The sequence below is a fragment of the Mus caroli genome, chromosome 14 (genome assembly GCF_900094665.2).
Source record: "Mus caroli chromosome 14, CAROLI_EIJ_v1.1, whole genome shotgun sequence".
NCBI classification, from domain to species: domain Eukaryota; kingdom Metazoa; phylum Chordata; class Mammalia; order Rodentia; family Muridae; genus Mus; species Mus caroli.
The window spans coordinates 48705453-48722814 of NC_034583.1; the positions used below are offsets into that span (position 1 = coordinate 48705453).

Here is a 17362-nt window from a genome sequence, read left to right on the forward strand (position 1 = left end):
TCCCTTCACGCCTGTTTATCAATTTCCATCAGACTTTAGACTTCCATGTCACTTTCCTTCCCTGATTTGGTATTTTTCTCTGGTGATTCTTTGATTTCTAAGACTTCATTGGACTTCTCATGCAAACTTCCTCTGTATGTGCGTACGTGTGCGTATGTGCGTGTGCATGTGTGCGAGTGTATTTTTCCAAGAGCACAGTTTTTCTCTGGTTGTTTCTTTTGGAACTATGGAGGATGAGGCAGCCTTTCGTATTTTATTTTATTTTTTTTAATGATTATTATAGAAGTTGTCTTAGCCTTCTCACTGCTAGTTCACAAAGTGTTGTACTGAGGATTTACCTAGCTCACAACTAGTGCAACTGCAGTTTTCCTCTAAGTAGGTTTCAAATTTTACTTCATAACTGTTTTTGTTATGTGAGATTTAGGTTATGCCAGGCTAGGAGATTCTCTTCCTTCTTTGTAAGTTTTAGACAAGGTCTCTTGTACCTCGGCTGCCTTTGAATTCTCTGAGTAGCTGGGAATGACCTTGCATGATCTTCCTTCCTCCATCTCCTCAGATTCTGCTCACAGGTGTGCACCACTAAGCTAGCCAGCTAGCTTGCCCGCCCCCTTCCCTCTTCCTTTTAAGATAGGTTCTCATTCCGTGGTTATATTAATAGGATTCTCTAAAGGAACAAAAGTGATAGAATGAAAAAAGAATATAGAGAGATGGTGAGATGGCTCAGCAGTTAAGAGCACTGACTGCTCTTCTAGAAGTCCAGAGTTCAAATCCCAGCAACCACTTGGATGCAGACTATTACTAGTTCCTTGGGATCCTGGTATACAAACATACATGCAGACAAAATACCCATATATTAAAAAAATACATATTTAAATAAGTCTTTAATATAATGCATAACATATATTACTAATATATATGATTTATTTGAGGTACCCAGGTTGTGGTCTGTGTAGACAACAGTGGCTGTCTTGTGACTGAAAGGCTAGATATCTCATGGTCCCAGTCTGGCACTAGTTCCTGAGGATTTCAGCAGAGCTAATGATCTTCAGTATCCATTGGCATCTCAAAATTCATTTTAATACAGGAGAAACAAGATAAATGAATGTGCCAGAGACAGTGAGAGCAATCAGTCAAAAAGCAAAAGGTCCCTTCTCCCATCTCGATTAATGAGAGCTGCCACTAAAACTGTGTTCTCAAATAATCCAGTCAGGGAAATCTCTCACAGTAGTGCCTAGTAGCCTGGACTTTAGTTCATTTCAGGTTAGTCACATTGACAACCAAGATTAGCCATTACAGTGGTCCAGTCTGGAACTCACTTGATCCTTCTACTTCAGCCTCCCAAGTGCTAGGATCACAGGCATAGGGGGCAGTATACCCAACTCCCATGTGTCATCTTTCTCTTAACTTTCCAGATCATTCAAGCCAACCTGCAACCTAAGGACCCTTGCTTCAAGCCAAGGTGAATACTTTTGCTTGAATATGTTTCAGCTGTGAAATGATAATCATCCATTTCAAGGAAAGACAGGTTTGCTTAAGAAATGCTGATAAAGCCGGGCAGTGGTGCCGCACGCTTTTAATCCCAGCACTCGGGAGGCAGAGGCAGGCAGAGTTCTGAGTTTGAGGCCAGCCTGGTCTACAGAGTGAGTTCCAGGACAGCCAGGGTTACACAGAGAAACCCTGTCTCGAAAGAAAGAGAGAGAGAGAGAGAGAGAGAGAGAGAGAGAGAGAGAGAGAGAGAGAGANAGAGAGAGAGAGAGAGAGAGAGAGAGAGAGAGAGAGAGAGAGAGAGAAAGGGAGAAAGAAAGAGAGAGAAAGGGAGAAAGAGGGAGGGAGGAAGAAGAAAGGAAGGTAGGGAGAGAGAGAAAAAAAGAAAGAAAAGAAAGAGAGAGAGAGAAAGAAAGAAAGAAAGAAAGAAAGAAAGGAAGGTTGATAAACAGCTACACATAGATGAGCATATCAATATTGGAACCTATCTAAAAAGATGCATGTCAGACCATATGTAGTGTAGACCAACCTAATGAAGGAGGAATCTAGGCAGAACACTTAGTCAACAGGTTCTGTCACTTGATTTCCAGATGTACCCTCATATAGTTTTATCTTGGACTAACATTTTAAAAGATAAAATATAAAATCTGTTTTATTCAAAGAGCATAGTGTCCTATTATGTTTCTTTCTTAATTTTTATTATTATTTTGTGTGTATGGGTGTTTTGCCAGCATGTATGTCCGTGCGCTGTGTGTGTGCCTTGTACGTAGGAGAGTCAGAAGAGGGCATCAGATCCCCTCAAGCTGGAGTTATAGAAGTGAGCCACCATGTAGATGTTGGAAATCAAACCCAGGCCCTCTGCAAGAACAGCCAGTACTCTTACCCAGAGCCATCTCTTCAGTCCCTTCTGTATTTTTATCATAACAGAACAGATTGGTGTGTGTGAAGACAGGCAACTGCAGTTTTCTTCTCTGATGCTTACTGCCTGAGACTGGACGCCCACAGAGACTTCCTACTGAGACACGCTACTGTGCTCATAAGTGTGCGACAGTCCTTTATTCCTATCCTTGCCACCTCTGTCAACATCCCAGGGCTCAAGCCTCGCAGGATCTGGCAGTAATTGACATGAACATATATACAAATATGTGTGTATAGGTGATTATTTTGTATCCATGGTATAATATACATACATACATACATTATATACATACATACACATACTTTAGAGAGAGCATAGTAGATCACACTCTTTGGAGACAATGTTATAGTTTATGATTGAGATTAAAGACTGTTTTGAGCCTATATCTCTGAACCTGCCATCTGCCCACCATCTTGGGGACCCATTGCTGTGTCCTGTCCCTGTTGAAGAGGTCCAGGAGGCTCTGTACGCGGCTCTGGCACAGCATCTGTAACCGTGTGAATGTGCTGTTATGAAGAGAACCATGAGGAGGACAGTGGGGTCCAGAGGCCAGGAATGGAGTTGCTTATCCTCTGAAGACATAGCTGTGCATTTCACCTGCTAGGAGTGGCAGGATCTGGGTGCTGCTCAGAGGTCCCTCTGAGGGATGGGATGCTGGATGTCCACAGCAGCTTGGTGTCCTAGAGGCACTGCATGCCAAGCCTGAATTGCTCTCCAAGTTGGAGTGTGAATTTGGGCCATGGGATGTATCAGAAGTCTCAGTCCACAGCCTTCTAGAAAACGCCTAGTTCCAGGGGGTGAGTGGGATGAATAAATTAAAGGAAGAATTTAGGTGAAGTTGTCTGCTAGTTTGAGGAGAAGAAGATGGATTGCACAAGAGTACTCAAGGAGGGTTCTACTGCTGTGTCTCAGGGCAGTGACCAGATTTGAACACATGCAATGGAACCCATTTCCTGTTTGCCCCTGTCTGCATGCTGAAAGTACCTGGAGGGAGAAAGGCTCTTCCTTGGCATATGAGAGAGGTGGGATGTCTGGCGGCATTCTTTATACACTTAATATAATAGAGAAATGGAACAAAAGGCAGAGGGCAGGCGGGACTTAACCCGGGCTGAGGAATAGGTGAGAGTGGAGAAAGGCGGGATTCTCCAGAGTGTGCATGCAGAGAAACATTCCATGTGAGTCATGGTTATCCTTCCCGCCTTTGCTCTTTTCCTGCATGTCACCAGCTGCCAATGAGTAAGCCACAGGCATTTCAAGACGTGACAGCTGTTCAGTGTTTGGAGAACTTTTAAGACTTGAAATTAAATAAAACATTTAAATTAAGCTATTTGATATCTGTTTTGTTTATATCATTTTAAACTGACATTTGTAAGAAAGATGCCAATCAAACCTTCTGTTTAATTTAGCTTCTTGGGGAGTTCTGTGTTTGTATATATAAAATTATTCAGTTAAAGGGAAGTAATTTTGAGATTCAAAGACTACTTTCTGTTCATTCAAGCCAGTTCTTTCCATCTCATTTCCACTTAAAAGGTTTTCAGTGGCAGCCACGGGTTGTTTTTAAGTCACTAGTTTTGCTGTGAAACATTCCATTCCCCCCACCCCCATTTGAGATCTGCACTATAGCAATGCAGGGAGGGGAAATCCCTACAGGCTCTGCTGCTGACAGGGAAGTGATTCCTATGAAGTAGGAAGGAAAGTGTGGTTCTGGTCAACTTAGTTAGGCTGGGTCAAACTTCAGGAGTCAGATGCCAGACAGTTTATTATTAGAGTCTTTAAACACAGTACAATTTGGAAAAAAGTTTCCAGGCAAGAATCATTCCAATTCTAAGTACACAATAAAGCTCAAAGAATGGTTAAATAGAAACTCTTTTGCAAAATACATGGGACTATGAAGATGGGTTCTATAGCTTAAGGATCTAGATCTGGTGTGGTCTCTGACCAAGAGAGCAGACAGGTCCGCAGCCTGTAAAGTACATGTGACATCTCCCCTAAGAATGGGTTCTATTACCTGAGAGCCTAGGGAGGGAGAGTGCGGGATAAACATCCTGGGGCATTGGCATTTGGGTAAGGTCTGGCTCTGTAGATAGCACAGGTCACCAGGTCAATCATAACATCCACTCTCAGTTTTCTGAGTAGAAAGCAGGCATCTCCTCCTTAAGGAGATACACTTGAGTGATTACAATTCCTGGTTCCCGAAGTGCTCAGTGGGCACGAGAACCTTTGTGCCCCCAGCGTGCTGCTAGCTCAGCTTTCAACATTTTACTGATTCTATAGAGTTATAAAACCATGAATGTTTTGTTTTTGTTTTGTTTTGTTTCTCTAAAATGAATGGAGTTATTGACCCCTCTCTCCCATCCCCCATATTTCTGAGCTAGTTTTCAGTGAGCACCTAGCTCAGGCTTGATGCTGTTTGTGATTTAAACTGTGGCTTCCTCCAAAAGGTTAAGCTTCCGTTTATTGATAACAATTCAGTTTTGCTTCCTTTTTTAAAGAGATTTTGTCTTTCTCATTATTTATATATGTGTGGGGAGTGGGGTGTGCTTATTGTTATCTCACGGAGGACAGAAGAGGAGAGCATCAGATCCCTTGGAGCTAGAGTTACAGGCGATTGTGAGCCTCCTGATGTGGGTGCTGGGAACTGAACCCTGATCCTCTAGAAGATCAGGACGTGGTCCCCCAACCATTGAGCTCTCTCTCCAGCCTCTGGAATTCTTTGTACCTTGTTACCGAGGCAGAGTCTCTCTTGTTTGCTGCTGCTACCCTCTATCCTAGGCTGGGTGGGCCATGAGCTTCTGAGGAGTTCTGACTCTGACACTCATCTGCTTGTAAGAGTGTTAGGACTACAGACACATACCAGGGTCTGGCATTTTGCATGGGTTCTGGGAATCCACATTCAAGTCATGAGACTTGGGAAGCAAGCACTGTGGCCCACTGAGCCTAGCCTTTTGTTGCTTTCTAAGGCAGTATGGAGCCCTGGATGGGCTTCAGCTTTGGCACTCCCAGTACTGGGATTACAGGCATGCACCCACTTCTGGATTGCTCTGGTGACTCACTAAAGGAACAGACAGTACTCACTTTGATAGGAAGCTCTAGCCTAGCATTGCAAGGAGGGATGGGCACATGGCTGATGTGAGCCAGTCGCCCCTCTTCCATAAAGCTGTAAGGGCTTGTAGGTGAGAAGTGAGCACTTGGGTGTTGATAACTCCTCCCACCAAAGTGATTCTGATATGTGCAACACTTTTGTTGTTGCTGCTGCTGCTGTTAGCAGTGGTGTCTCCTTTGAATGAACATTAAAATTGTCAGGGGATTTAACACATCCTCGAGGGGCAGTCTGTAGTTTAGACTAATTAAATCAAAATGCCTATGTTTAGGTTACAGTCCTGGGGGTTTCCTTACATGTGACTGACATTGCTTTGCATCATGCCAGTAGCTCATCAACCACATGGCCCTGTTAAAAGTGAAGATGCAGGTAATCTTACATGGGACAGCTTTCCCAAAAGGGCCTGGGTATGGAATAAGCAGTCTTGCTTTGGTTTTATAATTTCCACTTATTTCCTCTGGCATTCTTCTTAACTTATTCCCATATGATTATATCATTTTAACATTTTTTTTTTTGGTGAGAAGTAAAGTGTACACAAAAATTATACAGACCAGCTGGGGGCACTGACATATACAGCTGTGATACCAGCTCAGGAGGCTGAGATAGGGGTTTCATATGAGCCCAGTAGTTCAAGACCAGCCTGAGCAATATAAGTAAAACTCATCTAGAAAAATAAGAGTTATACAAAACAGTATTCACTGAATGATGTATCGTGAAACAAACACCCATGTGACGACTGTATTAGCTTGGTAAGTAAAATGTAAAGACTGGTAGCATCTTAGAAGGTCCTGGTGCCATCACCACACTCTTCAACCAAACGGTGGCTGGGTCTTCTCTTCACTTCCTTGCTTTTCCTCCTTAACCACGGCAGGTGTCTCTGCATTCTCTACACACTGTAATAAAGCTTTTCTGGCTTTAAATCAGGCATAGCTCTGTATTAGATGATAGAGAATCTGTATTGTAGATAGAATCACACCGACTGTGTTCCTTTGTTCATGGCCTTCTTTACCTTATGTTTGCAAATGGTTTCCATGTCCTTGTAGAGAGCTGTGGTTTTTGTTCAGTATCATTGCTTCTGATGTTGTATTACTGTGTATCTGTTTTCATGTTAGTGGGCATTGTGGCAGTTTTCAGTTGGAATTTGACACTATTATCAATATTATTATATGATTGTGGGTATAGACCTTATTTATATGTGGGATGGTTTTGATGCTACCAAGTCCTGGCCCTTCTCCCTCAGCAGCATATAGAAATTCTTAGCATATTTTGTAGATGTTCATCTTAACTGAACAGCTTGTTAGCATTGTGGTTTTTGATGTGCACTTCACTAATGGTTGAATAGTGTCATATGTTAATTTGTCACACAGTTATTTTTTTGTGTGCTGAGTGCCATTTAAGACTCTTGGCCACCCAGCGTGGTGGCACACGCCTTTAATCCCAGCACTCGGGAGGCAGAGGCAGGCAGATTTCTGAGTTCAAGGCCAGCCTGGTCTACAAAGTGAGTTCCAGGACAGCCAGGGCTATACAGAGAAACCCTGTCTCCAAACAAACAAACAAACACCCCCCAAAAAAGACTCTTGGCCTTGTTTTGGGTTAGTTGGTTAGTTGGTCTTCTTGGGGATACTTTTGTTTATCTCAACTTCATGAAAATATTTTCCTGTTTTCTTGAAGAGTCTTTGGGCTCGGTTTTGAGTTTGTTTTTGAGACAGGGTCTCACTATGCAGTCTTGACTGTCCTGGAGTTCACTATGTAGACTGTTACATGGTACTGACCAAAGTCCAGAGTGAGGGTCTATATTAAGCTGGCCAGAGACTGCCTTCTCACAGAGAAGCCTCTAAAGCATTTTACAGGGAGTGTTTAAAGGCAAAGAACACAGAAAGCCTGCATCCTGCTTGGCCATTGCAAGAGAAGCCTCTAAAGCATTTTATAGGGAGTGTTTAAAGGCAAAGAACACAGAAAGCCTGCATCCTGCTTGGCCATTGCAAGAGGAAGTAAAGCAAGCAAGCAGTTTAACAAAAACAATGCATTCAGCTGGGGCATTTTGACCCCAAGTTTCTAGAGCAGGGTTTGGTAGTTTCCCACAGGACTTTTAATGTTGGGGGTCAGGAAAAGGAGGTCAGTTTGAAGTTAAACCAAAGATGGCTCTAGCTGAGACAAGAGGGAGGAACCTTTGCCCTGTCACAAGACCAGGCTGGCCAGAAGCTCACAGAGAGCCACCCGCTCCTACTTCCCAAGTACTGAGATTAAAGGTATGTGCCACTGTGCCCAGCTTTTTTGAAGTTTTACCTGTCACATTTAGATGGATGATTTATGTGAAAGTATCATTCATGTAAAGTTAAGTTTAGTTTTTCTTTTTTCTTCCTTTTTCTTTTTTGGGCTGTCACTCAACTCTGTATCAGTTGTAAAATAATTATGTTTTTCTCGTGGTGCTATAATGTCATCTTTGGCATATATCAAGTGCCTGTGCATGCATGGATTTGTTTATGGAGTCTTTAATCCATTTATTCCAGCCCTAAAACCACATAGGTTTGGATTTTGTTTTTGTTTTTGTTTTTGTTTTTGTTTTGAGACAGGGTTTCTCTGTATAGCCCTGGCTGTCCTGGAACTCACTTTGTAGACCGGGCTGGCCTCGAACTCAGAAATCCGCCTGCCTCTGCCTCCCAAGTGCTGGGATTAAAGACGTGCGCCACCACACCTAGCTCAAACCCACATAGTTTTAACTTTTTGTAATTCATAACAAATATTGCTATATGACAATGTTATAGTGTAAATATTCATTTTTCTACAAAATTCATGAGTTGAGATCTTAACCACCAAGATCTTAACCATTAGGAGATGTGATTTATGGGATGTGATTAAGTCATAAGAGTAGAACCCTTATGAATAAAATTAGTTCCCTTGCAAAAGATACTCAGAGAGTAGCTAACTCCTTCCAATTTATGAGGATACTGAAGAAAGACAGATGACCCTTTTCAAAAAGCAGACCCTTGATCTTGGACTTCCCAGCCTGTAGAATGCTCAGAAATAAATTTGTTGTTTTTTAAGCTACCCATTTGTGGTACAAGACAGAATTACAAGAGTAAACCCTCTCCTTTGTTCTTCAGGGTTGCTTTGACTGGTCTTGGACCTTTAGAATCAGTTTTTCAATTTATACTCTCTGTTTCTGTTTCCCTCTCCCCCAATCACTGGAATTTAAACTTAAATATATAAAATACTATTAATTTAAGAAATTAATAGACTTTGCCAGGCGTGGTGGCGCACGCCTTTAATCCCAGCACTTGGGAGGCAGAGGCAGGCGGATTTCTGAGTTCAAGGCCAGCCTGGTCTACAAAGTGAGCTCCAGGACAGCCAGAGCTATAAAGAGAAACCCTGAAAAAAACAAAAAAAAAAAAGAAATTAATAGACTTAAATTTTATGGAGTGACAAAATTGAACAGAATGTACAGAGTATTCCCACATTTCCCTCGTCACCTACCAGGCAGACTCCCTCACCATCAACAGTCTACACTATGTAGTAAGTACATTTATCACCACTGATAAGCGCATATAGATACACCATTATTACCCAAGCCTGTGGTTTAAGATTCTCTCTTTGTGTTGTGAAACGTGTGTATTTTATGTATCTATCAGTATAGTGTCATACAGAATATTACCTTTGCCATAAACCTCCTCTAGTCATTCCTCATCAGCTCACTGCCTTAGCTGCCATAGATCTATCTGTTGCTTCCACAGCTTTATCTTTTCCTGCCTGTCATAGTGCTGGACCCACATACTGTGCAGCTCTCACATCATATCTGACATTAGTGAAATGCCTGTAAGTTTCCTCCATGTGTTCTGTGGTTTGATAGCTCACTACTTTTTAATTCATAGTAGTGTTTCATTTTACAAGTGTCTGCTCATTGACTATTCAAGGACATCTTGGTTGCTTCTAAGTTTTGGCAATTGTGAATAACACTGGTAAAAACATCCATGTATAGGTTTCTATCTGAACATAAGTTTTAAACTTTTGAGTAAATACCAAAGAATACAACAGCAAGGTCATATAGTAAGGACATTTTGTAAGAAACTGCTCACTGTGTTCCAGAGTGGCTGTACCTGATAAGTTATTTCTCCACAAATAAAAGCCATTCAATTATATTAAACACAGGCTTTTTGGTTTTTTTGTTTTTTGTTTTTTTAAAGCTGCTCTCAGATAAGTTCACTGGCCCCCAAGGAAGGATGCCAGGAAAGTCACCATGGAAAGAGAGAGAAGTGAAAGAGAAATTAAAAAAGAATGTGCCTGCAGAGAAAGAGGGAGAGAAGAAGGGAGGGAGGGAGGGAGGAAAGAGACAGAGACAGAGACAGAGACAAAGAGAGAGAGAGACACACGAGTAGGTAGACCAGAGTGTCTGGGGAAGGTAGCCCAGCCCCTGGGTTGGAAAGTTCATGGTTGAGGGCAAGGTATGCTAGGTAGGGACTGAGGGATCCTGGGAGAGCCTGGAGGCCAGGTCTGCTCTGGTGTGTAAGTATGTAGCTTGGTCCCTGGTTCCTTGTCCTGAGGTCTGAATCCAAACAGTACTGTTCTGCATTCCTTCCAGTGGCGAGGGAGAGTTCCTGTTGCTCTGCATACTTGCCAGACTTCATTGTCTTCAGTTTTGTCTTTTCTAATTGATGTAGAAAAGCGTCTCACGGGCGTTGTTATAGTTTGTAATTTACCAGTGAAATCAAGCATCTTTTCTAAGGGCATTTTTATTTGCCAAGTGATTATTTTATATTAGCAGTTCTTTGCGAAATTTCAATTTTATATTTATTTGTTGGCTGGTGCTAGGGAGGGAGCCTAGTACCTTATGCAGGTTAGTCAAGATTCTGCCAAGCTCAGCCCTTGGATTTTTTTTTCTTTTTTCTTTTTTTTTTTTTAGTGATTCAGGTTGGTCTTGAACTCCCTATCTATCCCAGACTTCTCTAGAACTTCAGTCCTCCTGCCTCTGCCTGAATCCTGGGATTTCAGGAGTACACAATCCTGCTCGGCCCAATTTTATAGTTTTCCTTTGTTCTTGTTTGGTTTCAGGAGTCCTTCACATATTTTTTTGTTTTAGTACTTCAATGAATAAGTGCCTCACAACTATCTTTTCCCAGTCTGTAGGTTTTTGTACTGGCTGGTTTTGCATGTCAACTTGACACAAGCTGGAGTTACCACAGAGAAAGGAGCCTCCCTTGAGGAAATGCCTCTGAGATCCAGCTGTAAATGCCTTCATTTTCTCAATTAGTGATCAAGGGGGGGAGGGCCTAGCCCACACTGTCAGTCTGGCTTCTACCTGGGTTCTATAGTTTACTCACTGAGCCATCTCCCTTGCCTGCTGTTGATTTTTGAGACAGAGTTTTCTGTGTATCCTAGGGTGGCCTCAAACTGCAATCCTCCTGCCTCTCCCACCATGCCCATCTGAGCTTCTTTCCCTTACTAGATGACTTAATTAGAGTTCCATTGCTGTGAGCAGACACTGTGACCAAAGCAACTCTTATAAGGACAACATTTAATCGGGGCTGGCTTACAGGTTCAGAGGTTTAGTCCATTATCATAATGGCAGGAAGCATGGCAGTGTCCAGGCAGACATGGTGCTGGAGAAGAAGCTGAGAGTTTGGCATCTTGATCTGAGTACAGCCAGGAGAAACTGACTCTTCCACACTCGGTGGAGCCTCAAAGCCCACCCCCACAGTGACACACTTCTTCCAACGAGGCCACATCTACTCCAACAAGGCCACACCTCCTAATAGTGCCATTTCCCATGGGCCAAGCATATGCAAACCAGCTCTCTGGCACATCTATTTCAATGCTCAGAAGTGATGATGTAGATATTTTTGCTTAGTTTCTAGTCTCAGAGGACAAAGCTTTCAACAGTATGCTCACTTAATTTTACAATATAAATTGATACACAGACTGCTTCATTGGTAATCCGACTTTAGGAAGCCATGACTACATTCCCTCTAACCTTTTACATTTTGTATTATTTTGTCAGGTGTCTTCATACTGAAAAATTTTTAATCCAGCAAGAAATTACTACAAATTGTTTTCCAGGAGGGGTTTTAGAAATGAGATTAATCAGTCTTTTTTTATCATTTATGATTTTAATGTTATGCTTAGAAAGCCACAACAAAAGCAAATACTTGTTCATCGAGGCCAATGATAGGTCAAAATTTTTTGAAGTTTTTTTAATTCAGTAAGTTTCAGTTGAATTAAGTTGATAATATATTAACAATAACAAAGCAATCTAAGTGATCAATACCCTGACATAAAGTAACACTTTATAAGGTACTATTCCCTCATTTAATAGGAATGCCTAATTTATAAACTGGGGCTATAGAAATCTTATATTGATATCTGGATTGAGAGGTAAAGAATTAGTAAAGATAAAAGTGGGTAAAGAGAGTATTCTAATTAGAAGGAAGAATATTCTCTACGTTCCAGATATCTGAAGTCTTTTACACACATACACACATACCCCAAAATACTTAAACTCTAAGGTGGAAGACCCCAGATTCCTTCAGTTAATACACTCCTTTGCTAAGGACCCTTCCAGATTGTAATCACGTTCTCTTTATTTATACGTGAATGTTTCTGTGGATGTCATGGTGTGCATAGAGAGGTCAGGGGACAGCTTTCTGGAGTCCATTCTGTTCTTCTTCCTTTAGGTTGGGTGTGGAGATCCGTCTCAAATGGTCCGGCAGTATGTGCTTTATCCACTGAACCGTCATCACATTCTTCAGCTGTGTCCTTCAGAATGCTCTTTGTGATAAACTTGTACAGTTCTGAGGGCCGTGATAGCAAGGAATGGAACCTGAGGAGCTCACAAGAGCCTCTTCTCTGAGGCAGCATCAGGCTGCAGTGTGAACCTCAGCCTACCCTCACAACAGGGACTTAAAGTGTAGGGTATTGTCCTGTGCTCATCAAGTCAGTGGCAGAACTGGATTAAATTATATAACAGCTAGGTTTTGTGCTGAGGGAAACAGAAACTTGCTTTATGTAGAAGCCTCGCCATTCTGTGTTGGAAGTTTGGGTAGAAAGTTTTCACCTCAACACTTGTGCCTCTTACTGTCTCTTATATCTAGTCAGTTCCGAATGCTTTTTCTAAGACTCAGTATTGTCTTATAGGCCAGCTCAGTCTGTTCTCTCAATGTAATTCTGACTTTTCAGCCCCAAGCATAACCTCTCTTTTAGCCCTGTTATCCTGTACTTACACGCCCCATCATGAATTGCACATCAGAGATGATGGGACCAATAGTTACCTGATTGTCTGAGCTAAACTTATCTCCATGCCCTTTATCTCAGTGACCATCCACTAATTCTGCCTCCCTTTCTCTCGGAATGACTGCCTGTCTCCTCTTTCTACCTATATAGATATAAACCTCATTTTGTTCAGGACTCATCCATTCTGTCTACCTATCTTCTGACCCCCATGACTGTCAGTGCAAATTGGCATATTTGGTAGCATCTTCAATCCTTGTCTGGGACTTTCAGGGTGCCGAGTGCATTCTTTTTGTCTTGCCACAGAGGCTCTAAATGATGTAGCTTCTGCCTGCTTCCCAGGACATCTTTCTTTCCATGTTTTGAGTGCTTTCTGCTCCTTGTAGCAGTTGCATCTTAAATAGACCCAGCTCTCTGGCCTTAGACATCCTTAGAGTGTTATTGATTCATCCTAGGAGGCCTTTCTTTTTCTCAAGTCGTTCAGACTTGGCCTTCACACTGAGCTACAATATCTGTGGAATCTCTGATCTCTCACCTGTCTTCTTGTACTTCTTTGTAAAGAACTTGCTTTACTATTCTTTCCTCACAGGTGAGGCATTGTATTGTATCTACTCTTGCAGCCCCTGTACCAAAACATAATGTCTGACATGTAATAGGCATTTCATAAATATTTGCTGTGTATGCCTGAGTTCCCAGATTATTCTTTTGGAGCTGAAATTTCATGAGCCATGTCTTCAGATGGGGACAGATGGTCATTCAGTGAGGAATATTGCGGGAGGGAGGGGGGGCACGGGGCTCAAGTCCTCTATCCCTATTTCAAACAGAAAGACTCTTTTATATATGGGACTTTTCAGGAAAAGGTTCTGTTGGAGAAGGGGATTCTTTGTTTTTAATTATGGTCTGGGCTAATGAACCACACCCTCAGTGCCACATACTTTGTTTTATTCACGAAGCAGGGTTAATGAAATATCCATGACCGCATGTGTAATGCCTTCTGTTGTTTTTATCCTTGTTTCTAAGATTGGTATGTGTGGTGGTTTGAATAAGCATGGCCTCATAGGCTCGTCTGTTTGAATGTTCAGTCACTATGGAGTGGCTCTCTTGGAAAAGCTAGAAGGGTTAGGATGTGTGCCTTGTTACAGGAAGTGTGTCACTGACAATGGCCTTTGAGGTCTTAAAAGCCCACGCCATGCTTAGGCTTTCTCTCTCTGCCCATGAATCAGGATTAGCTCCCAGCCACTTCTTTAGCACTATGCCTGCCATGCCTGCTGCCATGCTCCCCCAGTGATGATAATGGACTAAGCCTATGAACCTGGAATGAAACCTCCAATTAATGCTTTCTCTTGTAGGAGTTCCATGGTCTCAGTGGAGAATGATAGGAGGATGGCAGCTGACATTGACCCCTGGTCTCCATATGTGCACGAATACACACATATGTGTGAACCCAGAAGAACGGTGCAGGCGCGCGCGCACACACACACACACACACACACACTCACACACACACTCGGGGAGAGAGAAAGAACTAAAATAAAAAAACTGAAATAAAGCAAGTACCGCTTTGTGTCTCGCCCTTCTTACAGGTGTGTGGAAGTAGTGAAAGCCTCTCAGTATGTGGAGCTGGCCAACGACCTGGAGATTAACAAAGCAATTACTTACTTGAGACAAAAGGACTTTAACCAAGTAAGTGCCACCGCATTCTGAGTTAGTTGGTCCAGGCAGTGGATCCAGGGAAACTCCCTTCTAGAATACTATAGAGTGCTCTACCCCTGAGCTTCACCCTCCCCATAACTCTGACAAGCTTCTTCTACATGTTGGTTCTCTTTGTTAGAGTGTAAATAGCTTCCATATATAACATAGTGTTAAGTTACAAAACCTTATTCCGCTCCAAGCCTGAACATTTCAGGCTGCTCTGCAAAGGACTAAGGCCTGTAGAAGCCAGTGTGTAGGGATCCCAAATAGCAGTCTGATGTGCTTCCATTTTGTCCTGTGTGGAACAGCTTTTCTTGAGGCTGTTTCAAATGTTTCTCATGACAGATGGGCTCCCCATGCTAGACACTGGCTTAGAACTCCGGGATCCCTCACTGGCAACTGCCACCTGTTGTCTTGAGGATGGAGTGGCCTGTCAGCCTTTCAGAGATCGCTCAAGTAGAGCAGAGCTGAGACAAAAGCGAAGTCCACAGAGTTTTAAGAAAAAGAGAGGATGCCAAAGAAGAACAAGCAGAATACACTGGGTTTCCTAGGTTATAAAACTGATGGCTAGTGTCCTAAGTACCTCTGAAACCTTCTAGAAACTCCTTATATCTGCTGTCATTTTACCACCCTTTAAAACACCTGTTAGGGCTGCAGAGGTGGCTCAGAGGCTAGGAGCATGTATTTCTTTGGCAGAGGTTCCGAGTTTGGTTCCCCGTACTCAGATCTGGTAGCTCACAGCTGCCCATAAATCCTGCTCCAGGGGATCTGACACTTCTCTGGACTCCCTGGTGACCTGCACTCACATGCACATAGCCACTCAGGGACATACACATACATACATTTGGAAAACTAATAAAAGCAAATCCTTTTTTTAAATGCCATGGTCAGCCTCAGTGGCTCATGCCTGTAATCCCACCACTGGGGAAATGAGAATCAGAAATCCAGGGTCTCCTCAGCTACTGGTGAGTTTGAAGTCACTCTGAGCCCCATGAGACCCTTTATCAAACAAACAAACAAGCAAATAAATATGTAATCAGTTATTGTAAGTTCTGTTGCAGTAGAATCGTGTGATGTGAGACAGATTGATTGGTCTCTGTTTTCTTGCTGGAGTGATCTTGGGACCTGAAAAATAATTTATGTGTATGAAGGAGTATACTGCTATAGATGACACAGTAGAAAAAATTGTATTTATCTATTTTCTCTTGGCATTTTATTTTTACATTTTATTTTACTTTTAGAAGGGTTAATAGTCCATTGCCATAGTTCATGTTTTATAACTGTTCATCCAAAACTAAGCACTCTTATGCGCACACACATGGGGTTATCTTGTCTTTGAGACAGAATTTTGCTCTGAAGCTCAGGCTGGCCTCTAACTCACTGTTATTTTCCTTCCATAGCCTGAAAAGGTAGGATATGATGTTTGGATGTTTCCTATCCAGTGTTAGACTAGTCTAGAAATGTCAGACAGTTTTGTAAGGCCATGAACCCTTTAAAAGAGTACTAGCATACTCATATGGGAACCAAAATTGTGATTTGTGATACTAGGCACAAACTAAGACCTCTATGCATTCTAGATAGGCATCGTACCTCTGATCCACACCTCTAGCCTTGGAATCTGGTTTTAAAAACTCTTATTCTTAACTAAACCTGAACCAGCATGCTGGCTGGTACTTCCTTGGAATCAAGCACTGCACGGCATGTTCTTCTGGCTAGTTGCAGCAGGTGTAGCTGATGGCAGCAGTAAAATGAGGACAGATGTTTGCTTGGACACAAGTGCTTGCCGTACATAGGAGATACCAAGATGCCAAGCATAAATGTATGCTTTTTAAAAGGGTGAAGATAAAGCCCACTCTCCCTTCCACCTTCTCCTTCTCATATCAAAGGCATTTCTAAGTTGGATCTCCATGCTGTTCATGTAAGGTGCCTACTGTTCTGCATGCCATTTGAGTAGCATTATATCAGACTTGGCAGATGGCCAAGCGTGTACTTTCATTTCTCAGGACTTGAAGATGAAGTTATATTTATCTACTTTAGATAGTATTTTGGTACCATTCCCAGTATTATTGTCTGTTACTGATTTTGAAAGCTGTTGAGCCACCCATTTTTCTTCTCTCTTAGCACCCCAGTTACATGTAAAGAAGCCCCTATCCCTGTGTTTGCCTCTCTTTTGTGTTCATTTTAAAGAACATCTTTCTTAAAATATATGCATCCTTTAGATGTACCTTATTCAGAATGTTTTCTGGGATCTTGGTCCTCAAACTCTCCAGCGCCTTCCAAGTTGTTTATAGTGTTTTATATAAATTTTCTGGTTGTTCTCTATTGGAAAATGGTCCATGGATTGCTGTGTAATAGCTGCAACCAGAAGCCCCAGTATATTCTGTCAGGAGGAAATTGGACTGTGCCAGGTAAACGGTATGAGGTTCTCATCCCAGCCATTGTGCAGGACGAATAGGAAACTTCCCTGACTCACAGGGTTCAGGGTCCACAGCTGGCCTTTCCCTGTCATCTGTCCTTTCTTCAGCTGTGTCTAATCCTCTGTTAAATCCATCTGTGTGCTCTTAAATTCAGTTCTTATTTCTTGTTATAGAATGTCTACCTTTTCTGTTTAGTGAGATCTTATCTTAAATGAAGTTCTTCTTGAATTTACTGTTGTTCCCTCCTATGCCCTCTGTCTTCCACTCCACACAGACCCTTCCCCAGACACACCTTTGCATTCTACTATATGGCAGTGGTAGTAACTTCAGACAATCTGTTTCTAGGCTGTAGACACATTGAAAATGTTTGAGAAGAAGGACAGTAGAGTGAAGAGTGCAGCTGCGACCAACCTCTCATTCCTGTATTATCTGGTAGGTTTGGTTTTTACAGCTAAGGGTTGTTCATATGATAGTTTTGCATTACTAAATCTGCCTAAGAAAAGGCCTCCAAAGAAGATTGGTGCAAACTGT

The 17362-nt window shown here is 42.2% G+C and overlaps 1 protein-coding gene across 3 annotated transcripts in view; it reads left to right on the top strand.

Moving 5' to 3' along the window:
- Ift88 (intraflagellar transport 88) overlaps nucleotides 1-17362 on the top strand; it is a 91753-nt gene that overhangs the window by 32400 nt on the left and 41991 nt on the right. For all 3 annotated transcript variants that reach the window (XM_021181484.2, XM_029469187.1, XM_029469188.1), the window contains exons 15-16: nucleotides 14306-14405; nucleotides 17177-17263. In XM_021181484.2, the coding sequence (XP_021037143.1) occupies nucleotides 14306-14405; nucleotides 17177-17263 (187 nt within the window). The remainder of the gene's footprint in view (nucleotides 1-14305; nucleotides 14406-17176; nucleotides 17264-17362) is intronic.